At 37.2% G+C, this 23776-nt stretch overlaps 3 protein-coding genes across 4 annotated transcripts in view; 2 read left to right on the forward strand and 1 right to left on the reverse strand.

The window, feature by feature from the left end:
• FAM169A (family with sequence similarity 169 member A) overlaps window positions 1–3756 on the forward strand; it is a 47328-nt gene extending 43572 nt beyond the window's left edge. Inside the window, exons 12-13 of the mRNA XM_054715172.1 lie at window positions 1929–2132; window positions 3124–3756. Of these exons, the coding sequence (XP_054571147.1) occupies window positions 1929–2132; window positions 3124–3672 (753 nt within the window). The 3' untranslated portion in view covers window positions 3673–3756. The remainder of the gene's footprint in view (window positions 1–1928; window positions 2133–3123) is intronic.
• A 4911-nt stretch (window positions 3757–8667) lies between these two features.
• NSA2 (NSA2 ribosome biogenesis factor) lies at window positions 8668–15449 on the reverse strand. 2 transcript variants are annotated; one of them, XM_054715171.1, is made up of 6 exons: window positions 15325–15449; window positions 13790–13977; window positions 13551–13701; window positions 11341–11520; window positions 9629–9755; window positions 8668–8911 (listed from the first exon to the last, which is right to left on the reverse strand). In XM_054715171.1, exons 1-6 carry the CDS (start codon window positions 15325–15327, stop codon window positions 8844–8846), a joined length of 717 nt encoding a protein of 238 aa, XP_054571146.1. In that variant the 5' UTR covers window positions 15328–15449; the 3' UTR covers window positions 8668–8843. The 2 variants fall into 2 exon arrangements, with proteins under 2 accessions (XP_054571146.1, XP_008160160.1); XM_008161938.3 differs by having other exon boundaries at window positions 9563–9755.
• Window positions 15450–15571: 122 nt separating this feature from the next.
• GFM2 (GTP dependent ribosome recycling factor mitochondrial 2) overlaps window positions 15572–23776 on the forward strand; it is a 42108-nt gene continuing 33903 nt past the window's right edge. The window contains exons 1-5 of the mRNA XM_054715169.1: window positions 15572–15759; window positions 18176–18259; window positions 19688–19772; window positions 21355–21412; window positions 21821–21918. Of these exons, the coding sequence (XP_054571144.1) occupies window positions 18200–18259; window positions 19688–19772; window positions 21355–21412; window positions 21821–21918 (301 nt within the window). The 5' untranslated portion in view covers window positions 15572–15759; window positions 18176–18199. The remainder of the gene's footprint in view (window positions 15760–18175; window positions 18260–19687; window positions 19773–21354; window positions 21413–21820; window positions 21919–23776) is intronic.

A 23776-nucleotide genomic window follows, 5' to 3' on the forward strand; every position in this document is an offset into this window, starting at 1 on the left:
AACTAATACAGAATAATATTGAATGTAAATTATATTTGAAAAATAAAAAAGATTTATGTGTACCTAGATCAGTGATGGGCAACCTTTTGAGCTTGGTGTGTCAAACTTCGCCAAAAAACTGAGCATAACTCGGGTAGTGTGTCACTTTGAGGAAAAAACATTATTTCGCAAATGTTTCATCCTCAGGAGCAGCAAATGTTTCATCCTTGGCATGCGGCCGCCTCAACGGCCGCGTGTCATCAGAAATGGCTACGTGTGTCAGTGCTGACACGCGTGTCATAGGTTCGCCATCACTGACCTAGATGCTTATGGGCATGTATATTTTTGTGCTTTTTTTCTCTTTTAAAAACTTAATATTAACTGTACATACTTTATTTAACCAGTTTCATTTGTCCAACAATACATTGAGCACATACTATTATAGGTCACCAGTGACACTTTCATTCAATTCCAGTGGATTTCCTGACCTAGATTGACTACTCTCTCTTTAAGATTCTCTAGCTCCCTTGCTTTTTAACACTACTGTATTTTAGTTTCTTGGTTTTCCTGTCTCTTAAATTTTGTTTTATTCATTTTTTGACTGTTCTGCATTTTCATCTTTGTGGACATTCTAAAAGACTCAGTTCTTGACTTTCTGCTCTTTGGTTCATGCTCTCTCTTTTGAAAATGCATCCAGTCTCATGGCTCAATAAGGGGATGACCAATAACTGTAGACTTTCAATATTGATCCAGAGTGTAGTCTCATAACTTGCCTTCTGAATATTTCTGTTTAGACAGATGTCTTTTATCATCTTAAATATAACACAATCTCTATTCTTTCTTATCACTTCTGTATTGAGCCTTTTAAAAAAAAAAATTCTTATCTTTTTTTCTGTTCCCAAAACTAAAACTGGCTGGACTGAGTTGTTCTCTTATGTTGCTTCTCACTTTTAGTTACCAGAATTCTGTTTTTTAAAGCTTTTGCTCTATTTTTATCATTTTCTTCCTTTTGATATGTCTTCTGCCCTATTGGTCCTTTTATGAGTTTTATTATAATTGCCTTCTTTGTGCAAGTTATTTTGTATATCTAAGCCCCTGATTCCAATAGTCCTATGGAAAATATTCTTTATCTGATTTCAAGGGTTCTATATAATTCAGCCATATCTATTTCTGAACATTTGAGCACATCAGTTTTCTTATTTTTAAAATGGTAATAAAATACCTTCTAATCATTAGAATATCAGTAGGATTAGAAATATTAGACTTTAAATAGAAGTCTTTTAAATTGATAAACATTGGAAGATTTTTAGAAATTGCAGGGTTTGTGTTAACAGATCACTTTTCTATATTTTAATGTGAGGTAAGGAGGATTGTTCAGAAATGACCCTAAGTTAACTAGACAGGGAACTGAGATTGGGGGCTCATTTATCCCTGCAGGAACCTGCAGCCAAACTCAGCTTCCCACAGGATTGCTAGTGTTCCTTCCCCTGGCAGGGTAAACGCACTTCCTACAGGCGCCAAAGATAAGTGCTGAGTAGCTGGTGTTCTGTAAAGAGGTGGCACCACATTTAGACTCTCTCTGGTGCCTTTTTACTGAAAAGGTTCCTCCCATGATTGCCCTTTGAGAAGGAAGAGCAAGAAGGGGCAGGTTCTCATTACTGAATCTCAGACCCACACTGTGTCCATAGTGCATCCAGTTCCTGTCCTCTCTCTCCATGAGAACAGGAGGAGTTTGGGGTACTTATGGATTCTTTTCTTTTATTGACCCTGCCTTATACGTTTCCCCCTTTCCCCAATAACACGATTCTTTAACCCCTGCCCTATAATGTGGTAGAATTTATCTTGAGTCCTGGTACCTGACAGATAGGACTGAGAATGGATCCACATTACATGACAAATAAGTGAGTCTGTAATTATGTCCTGATTTATCCCCCTCCACCTGTATGTAGGAATCTGAATTAGAGCCTATGAATGGTGAAGTAATGGATGATACTATTAAGACCTCTCCTGTAACTGAAGAGGATGACTCTACTAGCGAAGTTTTAGATGAAGAATTTAAATTGCAGTCTTTTAATTCCAGTGAAGACTCTACAAATCTTGTTCCACTGGTGGTAGAATCTTCAAAACCCCCTGAGGCTATTGCACAGGATAAGGTAAGAGGGAAATAACCAAATATTTATTTTGTTTTATTGATCCTCACCCGAGGATATTTTTTCCATTGATTTTTTTAGACAGAGTAGAAGGGAGGGGGGAGAGACAGAAAGAGAGAAACATCGATGTGAGAGAGACAAATTGATTGGTTGCCTCCTGCAAGAGCCCCTGGGATTGAGCCTGCAACTGAGGCTGTGTCCTTAACCAGAATTGAACCCTGGACCCTTCAATCCGTGGGCTGACGCTCTAACCACTGAGGAAACTGGCTAGAGCTAACCTAATATTTTATAGTTAACATATTCCAGTGTTGGTGACATGGCAGGGGCAGTGTAGTATGTATATTTTCCTCCTTTAACATCTACAGTCCTTTAGGAAAATTAAATTTTATATTAGAGTTAGTATTTTACAGAGATGCAATCAGTAATATTTCATAAATTAAAATCTTTATAACCTAATTCATTCTTACAAAAGTGAGTTTTACTTTGTAGAGGGAAAAGCTTAGAAAAATGGATAAAAATTTTTTGTCAAATATTTGAGTACCTATTTGCTTACATGATCATTTTAATTAGGGATAAATAAATGAATAAAATTTCCATTGCCCTTACCTGTCATCTAACAAAACCGTAGTCAAATTTAGTGGGGTGGCACAGTGTCACATCCCAAGGGACTCTTGGTTCTGGCTCCAGTAACACCAAGAAAATAAAAACTTTTGAGCTGAATCATTGCTTTGAAAAATCTTTATTATGAAGTTTAAAATATCTTAAGTACTTTTTTGAGTTAAAATTATTCTTTTTATCATATTGTTAAAGCAAGAACTTAATGTATGCAAATTATCAAAGACAATTTTAAAGAAATTGACTTGTACTCAGAATATGTACACATGGTTAATGAATACTTTAAAATGCAGTTTAGTGTCATTACATATTGGTTTCTAAGAATAATTTATATAAGGACTATATTGGAAAAGTTTGCTCACCAGGTTTTTATTTTTAGACCTCACATGTAACTGACTCAGAAGTGTTGTTAAACGAAGGCCCATCTGATGGAAAGGGGCACACAGAAGAGAAACTGCCACAAGTTCCAAGAAAGAAGGCACATTTTGGGAGTTCAGACAATGTTGCCACTACCCCACATGAAGAACGATCTGACAGTGGTTTTCCAAACTCTGTGGTAGCTGAATTTTCTGAAGAACCGATCTCTGAAAATTTGTCACCCAATACTACTTCCTCATTGGAAGACCAGGTTGAAGAGGGGGTGTCCGAGCCCCAGGAAACATCTCCAGCTCTTCCTCAGAGTTCTTTGATCGAGGTTGAACTTGAAGATGTGCCATTTTCACAGAATGCAGGACAGAAGAACCAGTCAGAGGAGCAGTCGGAAGCATCTTCTGAGCAACTGGATCAGTTTACACAGTCAATAGAAAAAACTGTGGATAGCAGCTCAGAGGAAATAGAAGTGGAAGTGCCTGTTGTAGACAGGCGGAATTTAAGAAGAAAGGCCAAAGGATACAAAGGACCCGCTAAGAAGAAAGCCAAGCTGACCTGAATTGAAGAAATGCGGATCACAAATCCTCTTCTTTGTAACATGGTTGTTTTTAAGATACGGTAATAAATAGCACGGGGCACAGGACAAAAATTCCAGAACTTCACTTTGAGCTTATTTATGATGTTGTTTTCCCCTCCTCCTTAGGACTTAGGATTCATCATTGTTTTAATTTTTAGGCTACTTTGTGTAAATACAGTTTTTTAATTTTTATTAACCATGTTTCAATTTTGGGAAACCAGATCATACTGTATTTTCTTTAGTAGTCGGGGCCATCTCACCATTAATATTTCAGGATATATAAATTAAAAAACTGGAAGTAGTAGGCTTTTCATTGTGAGGATTACAGAAATCTTTTACACTGAGTTTTAAATAGTAAACTTGGGGAGTGTTCTGGAAGTTTTAGCTTAAATATCGAAACTAATCACCATTTAAAAAAATGTAGACATGCCTAAACAAAAATGGCAGTAAATTAGAATAATTTCAACTGAATGAGAGCACAAATACCAGAAATTTATGGTGAAAGGTTTATGTGGGTGGTATTTTGGCCTCTTAATTCATTGTTGTATAGATGCAGTTTCTTCATTTGACTTTTCTGAATAGGTACAAACTTTCCAACTCACTCCTTATAACATCTAATAGTAACAGTAGTGCTAGGGATTTAACTCTGGCATGTAGGTACTAATAAAGTTGGGGACTCTACTTTTGTTTTCACCTAGTTAACATGTATACATTAGAAGTAAGAGGTCCCTTCCTAAGAGTTCTTCTTAATCTTGCTACTGCCCTTATTCTAGAATCTTATTTATATTTCTCTCAGCGTCCATCCACTTCCCTAACTCACGGAGTGAATCCTGTCAAAAGATCTGCCTGCCTGCCTGCCAGCTTATGCCCTTGGCATCATTTCTGGGTAGGTATGAAACTGCGCCCCACAACCTTAGATCTGGATGACAGCAATAATGCTGCCCTAGGAGCTGTAGTTACCAGAGCTTAAATCAAATTGGAGGCTTTCTCCCTTTGGTCTTGCTTTTTACTCTTGATTTGTTGTTCTGTGAGGACAGGTTACATGCCAGCCTGTTCATTGTGTTGCCATAGCAAAGGCCTTTGCCCAGGAAAACTTAAAAAACAACAAAACCCTCAATTGTTAATTTTTGTAGAGTAATTTATTTAGAAATGAACAAAATGGTTATTCTTAGGATCCAAATAGAATCTCGAAACAATACTGCTCTTTGGAAGAATTATGTATACTCAGATGTGTACTTAAGTTGAAGAATGCTTTGAGACCACTTAGATTGTTTTTAAAACAGGCTTGGTTCTTTATGAAAAAACGAGTTAGGGCTTTATGTCATTATTTGACAAATAATGCTAAAGATTGATGTTAAATGTTTTTTAGTCCACAGTCAGGTTATGTCATTACATTTTACAGGGGGATGTTGGTATTTTAGAAAGATCTAAGTTCTTTAAGCAGGCAAAAGTGGAAAACCTTTCTATTCATTGTAAAATTTTGAGTACTTGTATCCCCAGATTTTCTTTAATTATTGGTTGGGATAAGCCAGATTTAACACTAAATGAAAATTATAGCACTTTGGCTGTTTTCTCAAAAAATGTAAATAAGTGAAAGAAAAAAGTATGAGTAGTACGAGTTCCCTATCAAATGTTTATGTTGTCTTACATGTTTTATGAAAAACATTTGTTAAAACCACAAATAGGGAACTAAAGATTAAGATTTAGTGAGTTCTTATTCTTAACCTTTTCATTTTAAATTTCTTATAATAAAAATCTAACACTTATTTTACTTGGGATTATTCATTTTCTCTTTAAAATACTTTCTTTAAAAAGGTGGAATTTAAGAAGGTTGAATGCATTGACAACTCTTGATGTGTGAATATGGTTACTGAGTTTACAAAAAGAAGTGGTTAGTTATTCATGTATGATTGCTAGGGACTAACAGTATAAACTTATTGAACTTGTTTGGTTTATTCTTAAACAAGATGTGCGTTTCAGGCGATTTTAAAACTTTTTGTTCAGCACACAAGAAAACTTGTTACACGTTGTCTTGCAGAAAATGTTCTTTTGGCACTTACAGATAGGAGAAAAAGTAGTCACATGAAAAACACTAATATTCACGTTCAGTAACATGTTCATTTTCAGTAAAGGATGTAACAAAATATATCAACCAGGAAACTAAATAACACTTAATCAGATACTTGTTTTTGCAAGTCATTAGTAAAACTTTCAGAACTAGAGGACAGAAATTTGATTTCAAACAGCTAGTCCAGTTGTTGAGTGTCCAGTCACATTCTGTAATCCTTTGTGGATAGTTTTGTTTAGAAGTCTTATTCGTGGAGAAGGAAGTTCACTTTAGTTTGTGTAAATACATATGTATTTCCTTGTGTAATATAGAGCGGTTAACAAAATTTTAGTTCTACTTTTAAGTTTATTCAATTGCTAGACATCACAGAAATAAGTATATTTAAGAATTTATTATAAAGCTCCTCTGCAGCTTTTAAAGGTGAGAGGGTCTATTATGATCCTAATATATAAAAATCCGGGTCATAACTATCAGAGGCTGACCAACGGGAAGTCAGTGCTGGCCCTGCCCCCAAGCAAGTGGTAAGGGGCAATCAGGCAGGCAGGCAGAGGGATTAGGGGTGATCAGGTAGGCAGGCCAGCGGTTAGGGGTGATCAGGTAGGCAGGCGAGCGGTTAAGGGAGATCAGGTAGGCAGACGGCCCCTTGTAGGGCTGGCCCCGCCCCCCAGCAAAGAAAGAGGGAGGCCCAGGCCAGCCAAGCCATTGCACCCCAGCCTGTCGCCTGCAGATGGAAGCCACTGGTGGCAGGGGAGGGGGGACAGTGCTGCACAGGTGGCAAGCAGTAGCAGCGGTGGGGGTGGTCCAGCTGCCTGCAGCCAGAGAAAGGAAAGCCCCGATAGGCCCTGATCTCAGTCCAGGCCTAGGGACCCTACCTCAGGGGTCCCGGATTATGAGAGGGTGCAGGCCAGGCTGAGGGATCCCCCCCAAGTGCATGAATTTTCATGCACCAGGCCTCTAGTTTTTTATAAAATCAAATAGCATGACAGAATATCAGTCACTTGCTTAAATTGTGTCTATATTCATGGTGTTTTCCATTAAGTACAGAGAATTATCACAGGAAGAATAACAACTACTAGTGATTAATGGTTCACTTTTTGCTGACCACCAGAACACTGTACTACCTAAAATGGTTTCAGTGACTTCAGAAAATTATCTTGGTGGGTTATGACTGCATCAAATTGAGTTTACCTAGTATCTGATGTCTGCTCTTATGTTCTACTTTACCCTTAGGGATTACCTTCTAAATTTGGTCACACCAGCAAACAGATTCTTAAAGTGTAAATAAAGAATTTATACTAACATTACTCATCTGTGTAACAGTATTTTACAAATGTATTTCTGCCTGGTATGTCCATTAACATCAATATTGTTTAAGGTGTTGCCTGCTATTTCATGGATGTGATTAGTTATGTTTCTGTTAATATCAAGCTTTCTTTGTATAATTTGCTTATTTAAAAAAAAAAATCTCAGTTCTGTAGCATCATGTACTTACCTTTAGTCAGTGTTTTCTTTCACCTTCCAAAACCTAAGTCATTCATTTCTATTTGTGGCAAAATCATGTTAAAACTAATTGTAAGAAAGGTTAAGCTTCTGTCATTGTGAAGTAATTGTATTATCCTGGATAGTCATTCCCAAGGACTAGCCAGCCTTTCTTTTCCTGTTTGTGTTCTAAACCTTCTATTGTTTCTAGAACTTAGAAAAGATATTGCAATATTTAGAATAGCAAGTCTTAACTGAAATTTTCTTGGTAGGTTTTTTTTTTAGTTTAAAAGTAGTAATTAAACATATATTTTGTGATTGTTCTTGGTCTGTGTTTTGAAATTCTTTTCTTTTCCCTAATTTCACTGATGATGTGTTTAGATACTGAATTTGTTCATACGGGTTGTACCTCCAAAACAGATTTTTAAAAAGAAACAATTTAAAATGATTATAGATTAACTAGGGGCCCGTTGCAGGAAGATTCCTGCAAGTGGCCGCCCTGCCCGCACTTTCCCTCCCTCTTCCTTCTATGCTGTATTCAGTCTTCACTCCTCCCTTCCTCAGTGTATGCAAATTAACCGCCATCTTTGTTGGGTTAATTTGCATACTTGCTCTGATTGGCTGTGGACGTAGTGAAGGTACAGTCAATTAGCATTTTTCTTTCATTAGTGTAGATATATAGACACCCTAAAGCTCAAAGCCACAAACCTAATTTATATCACAAAGGTGCTTTGATGGTTACCTTAAAACATCTTTTTTTATATTATGTGATTACAAATATATTTGTCTTTTAAGGTTATCAGTGCAGTCTTTTTCTTTTTAAAAAAATTTTCCTGGATTTATTTATCCAAATTTTCAGATTCTAAAAATATAAATATACTACCCTGAATTCAGAATACAGAAAATGCTAAAAGTATAAACATTTTGGTGTTTTTCATGTTGCAAGTAGAAAGCACAGTTCCAAGTAGGTGTGACTATATATGATGAGGAAAAAAAATGTTTAAAATACTAACTACTGACTTACTGTCTGAAGAAATTAAGGATTAACTATGGGAGAAAAGATTTATCTAAATTCCTTCTGAATTCGACTTACTGTAGTGTACCTTTTCTGGTATGCCTTTAATGTGAATACTTTATAAACTTACCAAACATTACTAGGTGTGTTAATGCTACATTTTTAAGACTAATGATGACTAAATAATGAGGTAAGGTTTTAGATATGATCGTTTTATAGCTTAGGCCCCATATTAAGTGTGCATTAACTCTTAGGATAAAAGGTGTTATCAACTACACTGGCTTTTCCAGAAATGTTAGATCTGCATTCTGAATACCCACTTACTAATACAGATATTGATGAAGTAGGAAACTGTTATAAGTGCTTTTTTTAATCATTCAATTTCATGATAAACAGACCCCAAAATAAAGACCAATTTATAAAACTGGGCCATTTTAATGTTCTTTACAATAGAATAAATAATTCTCTTGATGACTGCAGACATGTAAGCTGTTTGATAGTACCGGAGTACTATCAGAAACATAGTACAGGAGTTTTCCTGATTGGTGCATAGTCTTCAACAATTACAAAGTTACTTGTATGAAATGCCTGTCAAACCAGTAAGACTGCATTTATGCACCCATCATTTTCAGGATTGTTGGTAACCTGGGCATATTTTCCTAAGGAAACAAAATGAAGAAAAAGAGGGATGTTAGCTAATAAAAACTTTAAAAAAAAACTTTTAAGAGTTATAGAAGATACTAGAGGCTCAGTGCACGAATTCGTGCATGGGTGGGATCTGGCCGCTGGCCCCGCCCCCCTGGTTGAACTCCCGGTAGAAGGCATATTATATAGGATTCTTCCCTTTCAAAGAACATTCAAGTTTAGGACTATCTGGGCACTAAAAGCAGAAAAGAAAATGAGGAAAAGGAATTTATAATTACATGACATTTTAGTTTTTCATTACCACTGAAAGAGTGTGACTGTTTGATATATGCCTTCCTTCTCCCACTCATGGTTAATTTATTGTATTTCTTCCAATATTTTTTAGTTATAATCATATCTTCCCTGGTAATTAATTTCTTTTTAAATACAGTATGAAAGTCTAACAATGTAGTACATCTCATATAACAAACTAATAAGTTAAATTATATTCATAACTACCTTTTCTACAAAAAGTATTCTTCCTAAAGATTTAAATCTGATTTACATCAAGTATGAACTTATCTATCTCTTCCACATGACAATTTGCTGTGTACTTTATGTCAATTTGAAAATTTCTGTCTTTAGGATTCCAAGAGCAGCATCCCCACACTAACCAATTTACTTACCCCAAATAACCTTGCCTCCTTGTGTCACAAGGCCCAACTCACTCACGTTCACCTCGATGACAGTACCTTTGGTAATAACACCCAAGGTTGTATAAAGTGGGGAGGAGGGATTCTTCTTTACACCAAGTATTGGCAGGCAAAAGGTCGCTTTCAGTTCAGGATGTGTTACATGGGCCTTCTTGAAACGTAAGCCCTAGTAAGATAAACACAAGAATGTTTGAGTCTAAAATGTTAACAATGGTCTTTTTTTGCTTATCTTTTCCAAGTCTCAAAAACAAAAAACAAGAGTTGAAAGTAAAATCTTAATGCATCAAATAAAAATACAATTCTACAGACTAAAAATCTCAGTTACAGGATAAATACAATTACTCCTATTTTTTTAAAACAAAGATTAGCAGGCTAAATGACTTGTTCACAGGTTAAACGGTGAATGGATGGAATCATATTTAAGCATTCTGATTCCAAGTCTTTAAGTACCTCAGCTAACTTCCATGATGGAATTTGTTAGCTTTCTTTGCACTGATGGTGACACTGGTCAAGGACTGGAAGAGACCCCAGTCACCCAGTCACCTCGATGTGGTCTTTAGGAATGTTGCGTGTTAAAAAGCCACAACACTTTGCAGTCTCTGGAATGCCAGAATTACCTAAATAGAGGTAGGCAGCAAATGATACTAAATCAAGTTTTAGTAAAGCACTCATTAATCAAGGTGGCAAGAAACCATTCAGAATGCCATCTGATTCACAATAAAATATATATCTGCCAAACAACTGAAAGTCTCTAGAACAACCTGACTGGCATGTTTTCTCCCTGTAGAACTGATAAGATCACCAAAATGTATTTAGAAGATTATGAATATGAAATCAAATAAGGGGAGTCCATAATGTAATCTAGAGGTGGGTGGATAGGATGTTTTCCATAAATGACCTAAATGAGTATTTTAGGCTTTGCAGGCCATATTGGTCTCTGTTGAAACTACTCAAATTCTGCAGAAAAAAAATAGCCATGGACAATATGAACAGGCATGACTGTGTTCCAATAGAACTTTATTTATAGAAACAGGCTGTTTGACATTTTAATCCATTGAAAATTATTCAGGTTGAGAGCTAGAGTAACACTGCCAACTTTCCTCTGATTCTTTGTTTTTCTAAGCAGGCTGGATACCCAGTTGGGAGAATAATTCAGTCTGTTTAAAAGCTTTTGTAAAAATGTATCTTCAATTATATTTGGTTGTGGCAGGGGGGAGGGGAGGAATAGGCCGACTGGTTTTGACCATTACTGCTGTCAACAGAAAGTAAAGTCCCACTTTTACATTCAACTTTCTTTTTGCAATGTTTGCATACTGAATGTTTTCAAAGCATTAAGCTACTCCCCTTAGTAAACCAGAATTGACTCTTGAAAACAGCCCTACTCAAGTTTTTTAACTGCTCTCAAACAAGAATCAGGCATACAGTAGATCACTTATTGAATGAGTAAAATTACTTCATGTGGAAAATGAAGATCCTAATAAGCCATTTTTAAAAGTGAAGATTCACTGACAATGTAATGAAAATTCTTTTTCATCTCAAATCTCTTATGAAACTGAAGACAAGATTTTGATGATAGTGGGAAAGTCCTAAGCAATCCTTTATCATTAATTTAAAATAACAAAAATAATCTTAAAATGTCTTTCAACCTATATTTCGTTATCAATTTAGGAATTTCAGGAAACTGTAATGTACTTTATCTAGTTTAATACAGGAACTAATATTTAGCCACTGCACTCTTGCAAGAAACTTACCATTGGCCTAATGAATCTTTCATATTTAGGTGGTTTTCGAGTAAAGCCATCTCCAACAAAGCAGACTTTAGTAACCATCCTCTTCCATGCTTTTTTCTTTCTCTTCCCCGTTCGAATAACTTTTAATACCTCTGTTTCTCCCTGGGCACGGACTTTGGGCAGAGGGACTTCCCATTTTCCCTAAAAATAGACCATAGTTAAAACTTACATTGTTAGTAAAAGACAATGGGAATAAGAAGTCACGCATGTTTTAGTTGTACAAAGCAGTAATTCACTTTTTTCCTTAACCAACAAGGTCATGGCTCCAATGTTTTCTAGAGGTCTGCACTGTTTCCTCACAAACCCCCGAATAATTGAAACTAGTTTATGTATCATAGGTACATCTATATAATAGGTACATCATAGGCCACTATATAATAAAGACGTAATATGCAAATTGAACCAAACGCCCTCGCATCACAAGATGGCCATCCCCATGTCATCACAAGATGGATGCCCCCAAATTGTCACAAGATGGCCTGCAGGGGAGGGCAGTTGGGAGCAATTGGGCCAGCAGGGGAGGGCAGTTGGGGGTGATTGGGCTGGCAGGGGAGGACAGTTGGGGGCAATCGAGCTGGCAGGGGAGCAGTTAGGTGTCAATTGGGCTGGCAGGGGAGCGGTTAGATGTCAATCAGGCTGGCAGGGGAGTGGTTAGGGGGTGATCAGACTGGCAGGCAGAAGCGGTTTAGGGTAATCAGGCAGGTGAGTGGTTAGGATCCAGTAGTCCAAGATTGTGAGAAGAATCCCAGATTGGAAAGGGTGCAGGCTGGGCTGAGGGGACCTCCCCCCAGTGCATGAATTTCATGCATGAGGCCTATAGTTATTAAATAAAATCGTTTGCTTAAGCTAAAAATCTTAAAGCTTTGTTATGGATGAAAAATACCACCTGTATTAAGGCAATGACTTCTCTAGGCAGTATATGTGCCTATTACTAAAAGTGTAAAACTGGAAGACTGTCTTTTAATATCTTTGTATTTCTACCTCAAATGGATTTTTAGAATGCATTACTAGACAAAATCATTACCAGATATTTTGTACTTCCCTAGAATGCACATTAAATTCTATGAAAAAACTGAAGCAGTGCAAGACAGTAGAAAGAATTCTGGACTTACTACTAACACAAAGGTCCTAGAGGCTACTCTACCAATTCATAGACACGTGACCATGCAGATGATTTACAAACTCCTAGACTCCAATCTCTTCATCTGTAAAATAAGGAGGGGTAGCTAGATAACCTCTAAAGTTTCTTTTGGTGCTAAGTTCTACCATTCTAATTTTGGATAATTCCATAACAAAAAAACCAGCAGTAACATCTTAAAAAATGAAATTGGAGACTGTTAGGTTCTTTAAATACAGTTACCACATATCCTACTGCTTCCTGGACTTCTATCAATCTATCAGCAGGTGAGTAAAAATTGTATATATGCCTTTTCCTCTGTTTTCAGCAGAATTTAACACTAAGCACAATCCAGAAAAAAAATTGTAACTGCTGAATTTTTATTTGTGTTCAATCACTTGGGGATGTTTCCCACTATCCAACTTTTTTTTTTTTAATATATTTTTATTGATTTCAGAGAGGAAGGGAGAGGGAGACAGAAATATCAATGATGAAAGAGAATCACTAATCAGCTGCCTCCTGCACGCCCCTCACTGGGAATCGAACCTGGGACCCTTCAGTCCACAGGCCAATGCTCTATCCACTGAGCCAAACCGGCTAGGGCTCCACTATCTAACTTTTAAACCAATTTTGACACACTGCAGGGCAGCATAAACAAGCAGCAGTTGTATGCTTCACAATAGCGCAGTATTAGGAGCTGTCAAGTATAGGAGGCTGTTAAAATACTAAATTTGAGATTCACTGCTTACTCTTTGTTTTTAAATAATTTTTTAAAAACTAAAGATATGTTATTTTCTAATAAATTTAATTTTCAAGAAAACTAATACTAAAATGTGCTTGCTGGATGATGAGAAAGCAATTATATTATTTAAACATTTTACATAAAATGAAATTTACAGACTTCAACATCTAAATGAGAATAGTTGGACTTCATGTTTCCAATTAAACTGGAAAAAAAAAAAACCACAAAAAAAAAAAAACCCCCCCACGTCCCTCAAATTTGATTTTAAGTAATTCTCCTGAACAAAAAAGACTTAATTTTTTTATTGCTTACCGCTTTCTCTTTTCGTTTTTGTTTAATCATATTGGAAAGTACTTTAGCTCGGGACTGTCCCTCTCTGTCCAGCAGATATGCAGGTACTGCTCCTTGTGGAGTCTTTTCATCATTCTTTTGTTTGGTGTTTCGTTTTTCATGCATCTTGATACTACCAAAAAGGGAAAAGATTCAAGATTATCTTTTTTAATAACTATTACTCAAAAGTTATTAACTTGCTACAACCAATGATCACTTACGTCTTTTTCATTTGTATTTTCTCAGCATGGCGCTGTTTATGGTAGAGCTTAGCCTTCAGACCAATCATCTTTTTTGCCTTCTTTGAACGTTCGTGAGCCTCTCGACCTTCCTTCTTTCTCTTTTTCTCATGGTAATCCAAACGGTATCCATAGCGCTTCCGGTGTAACTCAATATACTCGTTTTGTGGCTATAACGATACAAAAAATGTTAACTTTAATTTCTTTTGAGCAACATATGAAATATAGAATATTCTATTTCACCCAAACGTTCTCTTCCTTAAATAACACTTGCAGTATTAAGTCTATTGACATGATGTACGTTAAATAAATTTTGATCCTGGATGATATGAGGCATCAGGATATACATCTAATAATCTCAGTGAAAGTTACTGTTCACTGAAGGGAACTGTCGAAAATCCACTTAACTATACAAAAAGGATGATCTGATTCAGGAGCTCACACAGTCGTCAGTTTTGACAAACTATATACACTTGTTTAAGCACCAAAATCAAGATAGAAAATATTTCCAACCCCCAGAAAGTTGCCTTGTGCCACTTGGAGGTCATTCCTCTTTTACTGCCTCCAATCTGGTTTCTTTTGCTCTCGTTTTGCCTTTCCCAGAATGAAATGCAAATGGAATCTACAATATTTAGCTTTTGCATCTAGCTTCTTTCACTTAGCATAAGGCTTTTGAGATTCCCCACATTGTTGCATTAGCACTTCCTTTTCTTTGCTGCCAAACAGTATCCATTGTATGGACAGACCACCATTGGTTTATCCATGGACCGGTGATGGGTATGTTTCCTCCCAGTTTTTCCTTTGTTTGGACATATGTCAAATGTTTTGAAGTGGCTGTACTATTTTGCATTTCACCAGCAATGTCTGAGATCCCCTTTGCCTAGTTTATATGACAATTTTGTTGAAATATGCAGCCCCAGTCCATTTGTATTTTAATACTGCAAAAATAAAATGATACAAAGCCAACTCCACGGAGAATAATGCTAAGTAACAAGGTACTATGCATCAGGTGTGGTGTTTTCAACTGCTATCAGGTCAACTTTGTGCAAGGTATGTGGAATGCCCTGTTGCACAGAAACAGATTACAGTTGTAGTGGGGTCCGGCAGTCAGGTTTGGCTGTAAGCCGGACTGCGCCCCTCACCTGATGCTTGGCCAGGGCCAAGGTATGCCCTCAGTTTCCTCAGCAGTACAATGAGGTGGCGGCGGGATTAATGCCTACACTCTAGGGTTATCGCTAGGTTCTGACACCGATGGCCACGCCACATGTGGCGAAACCAGGAATTTGACAGCGTGAATCCTGTCTTGTGCTCTGTCTGGCAAATACCCCATTCTGTGTCCCCAGTGGTAAGGTTTCTTTTCCTTCCACGGGGCCGACCCCTCGAAGTCTACCCTATTCCCTTCAGCTGAATCTCACTTCCGCCTACCACCTCTTACCCCCAGCCCCAGCGCCCGGGGGACCCTAGACCCCACCAACTCTGACGCCCCAGGTCGCGAGCTCCCGAGGCCCCCTCCTCACCATGGTGACGGCCGCCGGGCCGCCGGGTGCAGTCCCCCGGGCGCGAAGAAGCTCTCAACTCTCGGGTCTCAGAGACTTGCGAACCAACTCCTCGCCACTCGCGACAGGAAAGGGACACTTCTAAAACGACCGACTCCAGCGAAAGCTCCACGCATTCGTTCCGAGCTTCTGTTCTCCGCCTTTAGCGAGAAGAGCGGAAGTTGTTGGTCGGGGGCATTTGAGGGTTACACCACCGGAAGTAGTGTGCTGCCGCGGTCGGGGCCAGTGCGGGCCGAAGCGAGAGGCTATAGGTTCGGTGCTGGAGGTACCCAGGCGTTCCCCGAGGTAGGCGGACGTTGCGACGTGCGGTCTGTGCAGGCTTTTGCGCGGCCCGGACCCCCGCTCACAACAGCCTGGAGGGAAAAAGCTGGCCTCCGGGATGCGCCTGAATGCCAGGTGGGTACCGAACCGCTCGGTGCGACTCCCGCGTGCCTAAGACCTTGCCCGCCTCGGGCACCGCTGACCTTCAAGGATGCAACAGCCCTAATCATACCATCGGGTGTTAAACAACTTTCAGTGAGCACTTAAGTATTCTCCAAGATCTAAGGATGAATGAATACCTCGGTGATATAGAATGAATAACTCAATTGTTAACGCTGGTAAGATACCATTCTTCTACCCACAGGGAGGAAGAAAATCACCGAGGTGCCGCAAATGACTCTAGGTCAAAAAAATGAGGCATTGTGCAAGGCACCGCTGGTAGAAGATCCCTCCTTCTGGGGAGCTCACAGTAGTGGAGAGAACTTGTAAATAGCATATTTGTCATGAATAAATGTAAATTCCAAGTGTTATAAAAACACCGAGACGGTAGTGTTAAAAACTCTCTGGGAAATTGGGAAAGGCTTCCAGGTTGGAGCTTGAAGATTGAGCAGGAATTGGCCGGGGAAGGGCTTTGGGGATTCCAGGATGCTTTCAGGCAGCGGCCACGCGCACGGGTGTAAAGGTGTCGGAGCGTGGTGTGTCGGGAATTGTGGCTAAAGCCCCCCAGTACAGAGTAGGGAATCGGAGAGTACGAAGCTGTGAAGGTAGTTGGGGATAGACTTACCATGTTAAAAACCTTAAGTAAGGAGGTGACAAGATGTTGTTTATTTGAAGGTATGTGTTAGTGGATTAAAACAGCATTTCCCACTTTAGTGATTTGAGTACTACCTTTTAAGACTGGTCCTAGATGAATGTCACCTGTGCTATTTACTTAATATTTTACTATATTATATTATTTACTTAACATTTCCCCATAAATTGTTTTATGTAAATTAATTTAATTTCACATCATCTTAAACAACACTGTCTATAAAATCACAGGATTTGTTGGCTATTTTTTCTAATATTTATTTAGTAAACAATTTTTTTTTTTTTTTTTTTTTGTCTATAACCTAAAATAATGATGGGCATTCTCTTCCGGAAGCATGGTGTTGGAATAAGTGTCTCAAAATTTTTGGTCTATAGGAACCCTTCACACTCTTAAAAATGATTCAGAACTCCAGAGAGGTTTGTTTATGTGGGTTATAATTGATATTCAAATATTAGAAATTAAAGCAAAACGTTAAAATATTTTAGTCACTCGTTAAAAAGTTATACGTTCATTAAATGTTAAGGTAAGTAATAAGTTTTATGAAAAATGCCCATTTTTCAAAACAAAAATAGTTTGAAGAGTGTTTTACATTGGTTTACAGTTTTGTAAGTCTCTTTAATGTCTGATTTAGTAGAAAACAGCTGGCATCTCATTCCTGCTTCTGTATTTATGTTACTATACATCTTTTAAAAAAAAATTTTGGTTGAAGTGTAAGAAGATTCAGCCTTATCCATACATGTATATATGATTGGTAAAGGAAAGATTATTTTAATTATCTTTTCAGAAAATTGTGGACGCTATAGTAGGCTTGGGCAAGTGATAGTTTCTTAAAGGTTAGTTGCAATGTGAAATCAAATCATATTAGTGAACTTTTTCTGTTCTGTTATGTTAGAATCCATTGTTCTATTTTAGAGGAGATCTAACGTGCATGATTTTGCAAACATCCCGCACTTTGGTGTTATAAAAGAAGAAGAGGGAATGGATTCAAGATATATTTAGGAAATAAAATCAAAAGGGTTTGGTGACTTCCTGAATATGGATAGTGAATATTTCTGTCTTAAGATACAGAAAAAAGCAAATTTAAGAGGAATAATAGTCATTTGACATGGCTTCTTACATAACATGGGGCACTGGTTTAACCCTATCTGTTTTTGTCTCTCCATCCAATCAAATGTTTCCATGCATTTCTCATAGCTTTGGTAGTGTACTCAAAAACAGTGAATATTTAGTAAAAGTTTTAAAACTAAAGATGCTTGGTTTCTATAATTATAGAAGAGGACTTGCTAAAAGAGGACTTGCTTTTGTATATTTTTTACATATTTATGGTAGAAAAATCAGAATATACGGGTAAGTAAAAAAGTTGTATTACCAACATGCAGGTAGATGCTTAACCTTTCTATAATTAATGCTATACATTTTACATAAAATTTTTGGTTGGTATGATATATTTTTATAATTTCAATAATCTTTTTCTATACTATCTTTATATATTTTTTTGAAGAATTAAAAGCATGTTGAAAAGAACAAGGAACATTTTAAGCTTGGGACTGTATTCCTCATGTTTAGTCAGATTTCCATTTTCTGAAAAATGCATTGTTTTTGATAGCTAAAAATATTGTTCCTACTTTTTCAAAGTAATACATTTTTACCACATATCTACATATGCCTTACTTACATATATGTATTACTGACATGTAATATGTAAACTTAGTTTTATAATCTTGTATATTTCTTTTTCAGAGGATAACAGTTTAGAGGGCCAAGATGTCCAACTTGAGGATATTTGCAGTGAATCATAAGAAAATATCCAGCTTGCACATTTGTGTAAGTTTTTTCTTGTAAAATTAAATATACTGAAACAACTTCATTTCCCAAAGGCCCCGCATATATATATATCTTTTTACAGGTATGGGAGAACCTGTAACCAAGAAGAAGCATGCCTTATCGTTAGTTTATAAATTCTTTTTACTGCTTTAAAATCACCTTTGCAGCATTTTGAAGAATATCTATTTCTGTATTCCATTTTGAGGTCATTAGTGGCACAAACAATTACAGTTTTTCTTCAGTGTTTTCATTGCTGATGCTTTCAGACTACACACCCTGTCTTACCTTGACCATTACCTTGGTGAAAATTTTAATAGCTTTGAGTTTCTTCTTTACTTTTAAAATATTTTCTTAGGATAATAGTGCTTTATTGCTAGAAACTTGGTAACTAATGAAGAAATAATATAGAAGGCACAAGCTTTTATATTCTATGATTATATAAAAGGCAGTTTGTGGCAGCCCCAAATCATTACATACTCTAACTGTAACAATTCCAAATATATTGTCAACCATTAAATGTGTATCTAGTGGTCTAAGTATAAATTGGGATGGAGAATATTCAGTATCTATGTGGGACCATTCGAAGATACCTGGGCAACTTTATAAAATGCCAGCCCCTTCTTCCCCAACCTCCATTTTTTTTTAATTTAATTTTTTAAAATTGATTTCAGAGAGGAAGGGAGAGGGAGATAGAGATAGAAAACATCAATGATGAGAGAGAATCCTGCACACCCCCCACTCGGGATTGAGCCCGCAACCTGGGCATGTACCCTTGACCGGAATTGAACCTGGGACCCTTCAGTCCACAGGTGGATGCTCTATCCACTGAACCAAACCAGCAAGGGCACAAATGTTTTTTTAAAAGCTTTCCAGGTAATTCTAATGTGTAGGCATTTTTATAAATCCTGAAAACAGCCAATAGTTTTAGAGTTCATGACCCCCACCAGCTCTTAGCAGTTGTAGAGAAGAACTAAGGAGTAGCCAGGGTGAGAGACCTTTTTAACATTAATGAGTCTCTGGAAACTTCAGGATCTTGGTTCTCAAACTGTAGCTATCAGAATCACCTGGACAGCTTGTTACAACACGAGTTGTTCTGCCCCATCTCCACAGTTTCTGATTCCCTTGTTGGGAGTGGGTCCTGAGAGCTCGTCTTTCTGTCACGTTCTCTATGATGATAATGCTGCAGGTCTAGGAGAACTGGCGTCTGAGGTCAGCTTAAAATAGCCAACTAGTATTAACTTTATTCTTTGTCTTTCCTGTAGTATAATTTGGGTTGTCACTTTTTAAAAGAATTGGAGTTAATAAATTGGGACTGCTTTAAGGAGATTCAAAGTATTTTGTCCTGTGACAAAGCGTAGTTATAATGTTAAAACTACTGTAATGAGTCATGCTAACAAAGGTAATGTCGTTTCTTTTTCTCCTCACTAGAATATGTCTTGCTCTAGAATAAGAGCAAGTTTAACAAGAATAAAGCCACTTGTGACTCATGGAAGAAGTTACAGTTCCCTGCCAGGTAATACTGTTAGATTCTTCTCATTTTACTTAAATTGCTTGCTTGCTTTCTTCTCTCTACCTCTCCCTTCATCTTCTCCTTTCTCCCCTCCTTCTCTCGCTGTCCCTCCTTGTCCTCTCTCCCTTCCCCTCTCTTCCTTCTCCTTTCTCCTTTCCCCAGTCTCTCTCTCATTTGTAAGCATCTCCCTTATTAGGGGGCTCCAACCACTTTGGAAATAGTGGCTCCTTTTACAAATTCTTGGCAATTTCCTTGAGATTATTAGGAGTGGAGAGTATTCCGATAGGTGTCAGGAGGGAATACCAATAGACTTATTCATGCTCTTCATCTGTTGGCCATCCTAATAAGCCGAATGAAGGGAAAGGTTGAGTCAGCTTTAGTAGCTGGCTCAAAAGTTTAGCAGGTGAGTCTACTTGTAGAGTGATTTTCTAGTACATTTCTGGTTTTTATACAAAAGAATTTTCTGTCAATAGAGCTTTATCAGAATAATTTATTTTGAAGGTTCTTGAGAGTAGTTTGGTTAACTGTCTATCTGGGATAGTTTAGGGTAGCTAAGAGGCCATTAAAAGTTGGGAGCCTTATACAACTTAACAAAAGGAAGATAACCCAATCAAAAAAGGGCAAAGGACCTAAATAGACATCTTTGTCACGTGAGAAAAATAGAGTAAAAATACTGATTGTCTTTGTGACTTGTAAGGGCATGTGAATTTAATGGCCTGCATTATTGGTGTGAATCTAAGTTGCTGTATTTTGCTCATGCAAAATTATCTATAGTAATACAGATTATCTTTCTATCTTCACACCTCCATGAGGTTTCCAAAATATAATAGAATTCTTATTATAGAAATTTGGGAAAACTGGTTTAAACAGCAGGACGGTCTAGATTACATTTATAAAATGTAAATGCACTGTTGTTTTAATATTATTAATAAAATATAATAATATTTTGTAAACTGATTTTCTAGTACATTTCTGGTTAAACATGGAGTTAAACATAGAGTAAGACATTATGGACTTTTTTATTCCAGAAATGCTACTTGGCCTTTTAGAAGTATTAGATTATTATAGCTTCTGTTCAGTAGTGCCTTCCAGCCTGACTCTAAAAGATATTTTGTCCTTGGGATTACTGAAGGAAGGTAGTTCCAAGTTGTACAGAAATTCATCATCAGTTGTTAGGAGGATCACTCTTAGCTTTTCAAGTCTTAACAATGCAGGCTTATAGGACTGCATTTTATATTTTTCTTTAGTTCAAGATATACTGCCTTCAGGTTATTTTTATGAGCATTAATTCTTAATCTACAGCTCTATTATGGAATTGTAGATGTGGCAGAGATTGGGATAAATCTGTATTTTTCTAAGGATGTGATTTAGAAATTAATGTTTAAAAACTTTACGTTGTTTTATTTGCATATATAGCCTTTCTTTAGAAGTTTCAGGAAAATAAATTTTAGGTAAAGGAGACTTCTGTTTAGCTTAGATTTTACTTTAATTAGAATTACAGTATTTGCTTAAAATTATTGTAATTTCATCTGTAAATTAAAGGGAAATTTCCTAAACAGTTTAATTGTAAACCTTTTTTCATTAGGTTTACTAGGAAATGATATCAAATCTCTTCGTTCCATCATCAATCCTCCTATAGCTAAGTAAGTATTGTCTTTTCATTGATACTGTCTTTTCCATAGGCCGCCATGAAGTTACAGGCTTCTCTCCTGGCTTAATCAGCATTGTTAGTAAATGCTCTCATTTCTGTTACTTTTGCCCTACCTTATTATAAATATATGTTATGTATCTTAAAAGCTATTTTCACAATTGAAAGATAAAAATTTTAATGTAGGAAGAGCACACTTTTCATAGAAACAAATATAAGATATTCATAAGATTGTAGTTAGCTCTTTGACACGTATTTTGTCAGAATACCGTGGTTGTGATATGTTTTCTATTTTTCTAGTTTTTACACCAGCTTCAAAATTTGCACAGCATATTTGGGTTTTACAGTTTTAGTAATGTCCACCTGATAACACATGTCTTTTTTTTTCCTCCCTTTTAAACAGAATCCGTAACATTGGAATTATGGCTCATATTGATGCAGGCAAAACTACCACCACAGAAAGAATATTGTACTATTCTGGATACACAAGATCACTGGGAGGTTAGAATGGATTCCTCCTCTCCCTATCCCCCGTTAGCAAAAACATCATTGGAAAATATTTTGATTAAGACGTCAACCTAGAGATCTTGAGTATGGCATGGAGGCACTATTATCTAAAGCACAACGTAAAAATAAGGTAGTTGCTACACCCACAAAAGGGTCTTTCTAGGTTCAACTAAATATTTAGACTCATGAGACTATCTTAGGCAGAGTGTGGGCAACTGGCCTATTCAAGCTATAGGGCAGAAACCATCACTTACCAGCAGACCAGCAACAGGTGTTTCTTTTGTAGGAGTTCTTAAAGCAGCTCACATGGCTATCTGGGAACTGTCATCTTTGGCCAGAAGTGATTGCTTAATTGCAAGGTAACAAGATTCATAGGAGGCACTCTGGCTTAGAAGACTTTTGCTCTCTAGAAATGAATCTCTCTTCTTCCAGCTCCATGGACTACCTTCAGGGTTTCCCACAAGGGACATGCTGTGCCCTACTCAGGGAAACCTAAAGCTATGTATCTCCATCAGGTATATATAATTCATTTATAGTTCTTCCCAATTCAGGTGTAGCTTACCAATCAACATTTTTCCAATAAGTTGTGTTGCCTAGCTACATAGTTGACATACTTCTGTTTTCTAGAAGAAAAGAACCAAAAAGGTAACCAGAGGTCAAATTATCATGCAGAGAAATAAAGGATTTTGTTAATTTTTACCCCACAGTAGTGGTAGTAGTAGTATTTACCTAAGTTTTGGATTTATTTTTTAATTATAACATGTCAAAAACTGTTGTTCTTGACCAGGCATTCACATTTGAAACCCCATGTAGCTTTTTTTGTTGATTTTTTTGTTTTTAAATAACCATGACCTTACTCCACTCTGGAAATTAAGCTTCAACAAGTCTGGTATGGCTTGGATGTTCAGCAAGTCTGAGGTATGATGCTTGGATGGTGTATTTGACTCATACACATTTATGATTGTTATATTTCTCTGATGAATCAACCCTTTTATCATTATGAAGTGCCTTTCTTTATCACTGGTAAAATAATTTGTTTTGAAATTTACAAATTATGGTCATTAGGTCCATAATACCAGAAGTGAAAATGATTATCTTTTTCCAAAGCCCTGCAGTGATTTTGAGGTACACTGTATTGAGAACCATTTCTCTGGACTCTTGTAATCTTTTCTCAGTAGAGTGCATTTCAAATGTAGATTCTAATCCTCCTCAGTGTTCTTCTCCAACCACTGAGCCAAAGGGTGGTTTGTCAATTTTATTAATCTTTTCAAAGAACCATCTCTTTGCTGCATTAATATTTCTATTGTCTTTTTGTTCTCTGTTTCATTTACTTCTCTAGTTTTTATTATTTCCCTCTGACATTGGACTTTTTTTTTTTTTTTTACATTGGTCTTCGTTGTTCTTTTTCTAGTTCTTTTAGGTGAAATGTTAGTGGGGCTCTGGTGAAGGCCGAGTCCACCCTTCTTGTGTGTTGTGTGTGGAGCTGGTTGGGTGGTGCTCTCTTGTGTTCTGAAGCTGGCCACCAGATGTGGTGGTTCTTGAAGCTCTTGGGAGAGACTTTGGTGCTGGACAAGGTCAGCTGCAGTTTGTGCCCAGGTTGGATCTACCTGGTAGGAGCTACAAACTAATCTGTGGTGGTTGGCATTTGTGCTGGGCTTAGAGGCGTTTTGGAGAGGCTAGGCTGTCTGCCACAAGGCTGGGCTTGGGGCCCTTTGGTGGCACCATGATGTGAGCTGAGGCCAGCTCCACTTGTGCTGGGCTGAGGTCACTTAGTTTAAGCTGTGGTCACTTCTAAAGCAAGACTGGTCACTGTTTATGCCAGACTGTGGTCACCGGATGGGAGTTACAATGC

This window comes from Eptesicus fuscus, chromosome 4 (genome assembly GCF_027574615.1).
Source record: "Eptesicus fuscus isolate TK198812 chromosome 4, DD_ASM_mEF_20220401, whole genome shotgun sequence".
Lineage (NCBI taxonomy): Eukaryota > Metazoa > Chordata > Mammalia > Chiroptera > Vespertilionidae > Eptesicus > Eptesicus fuscus.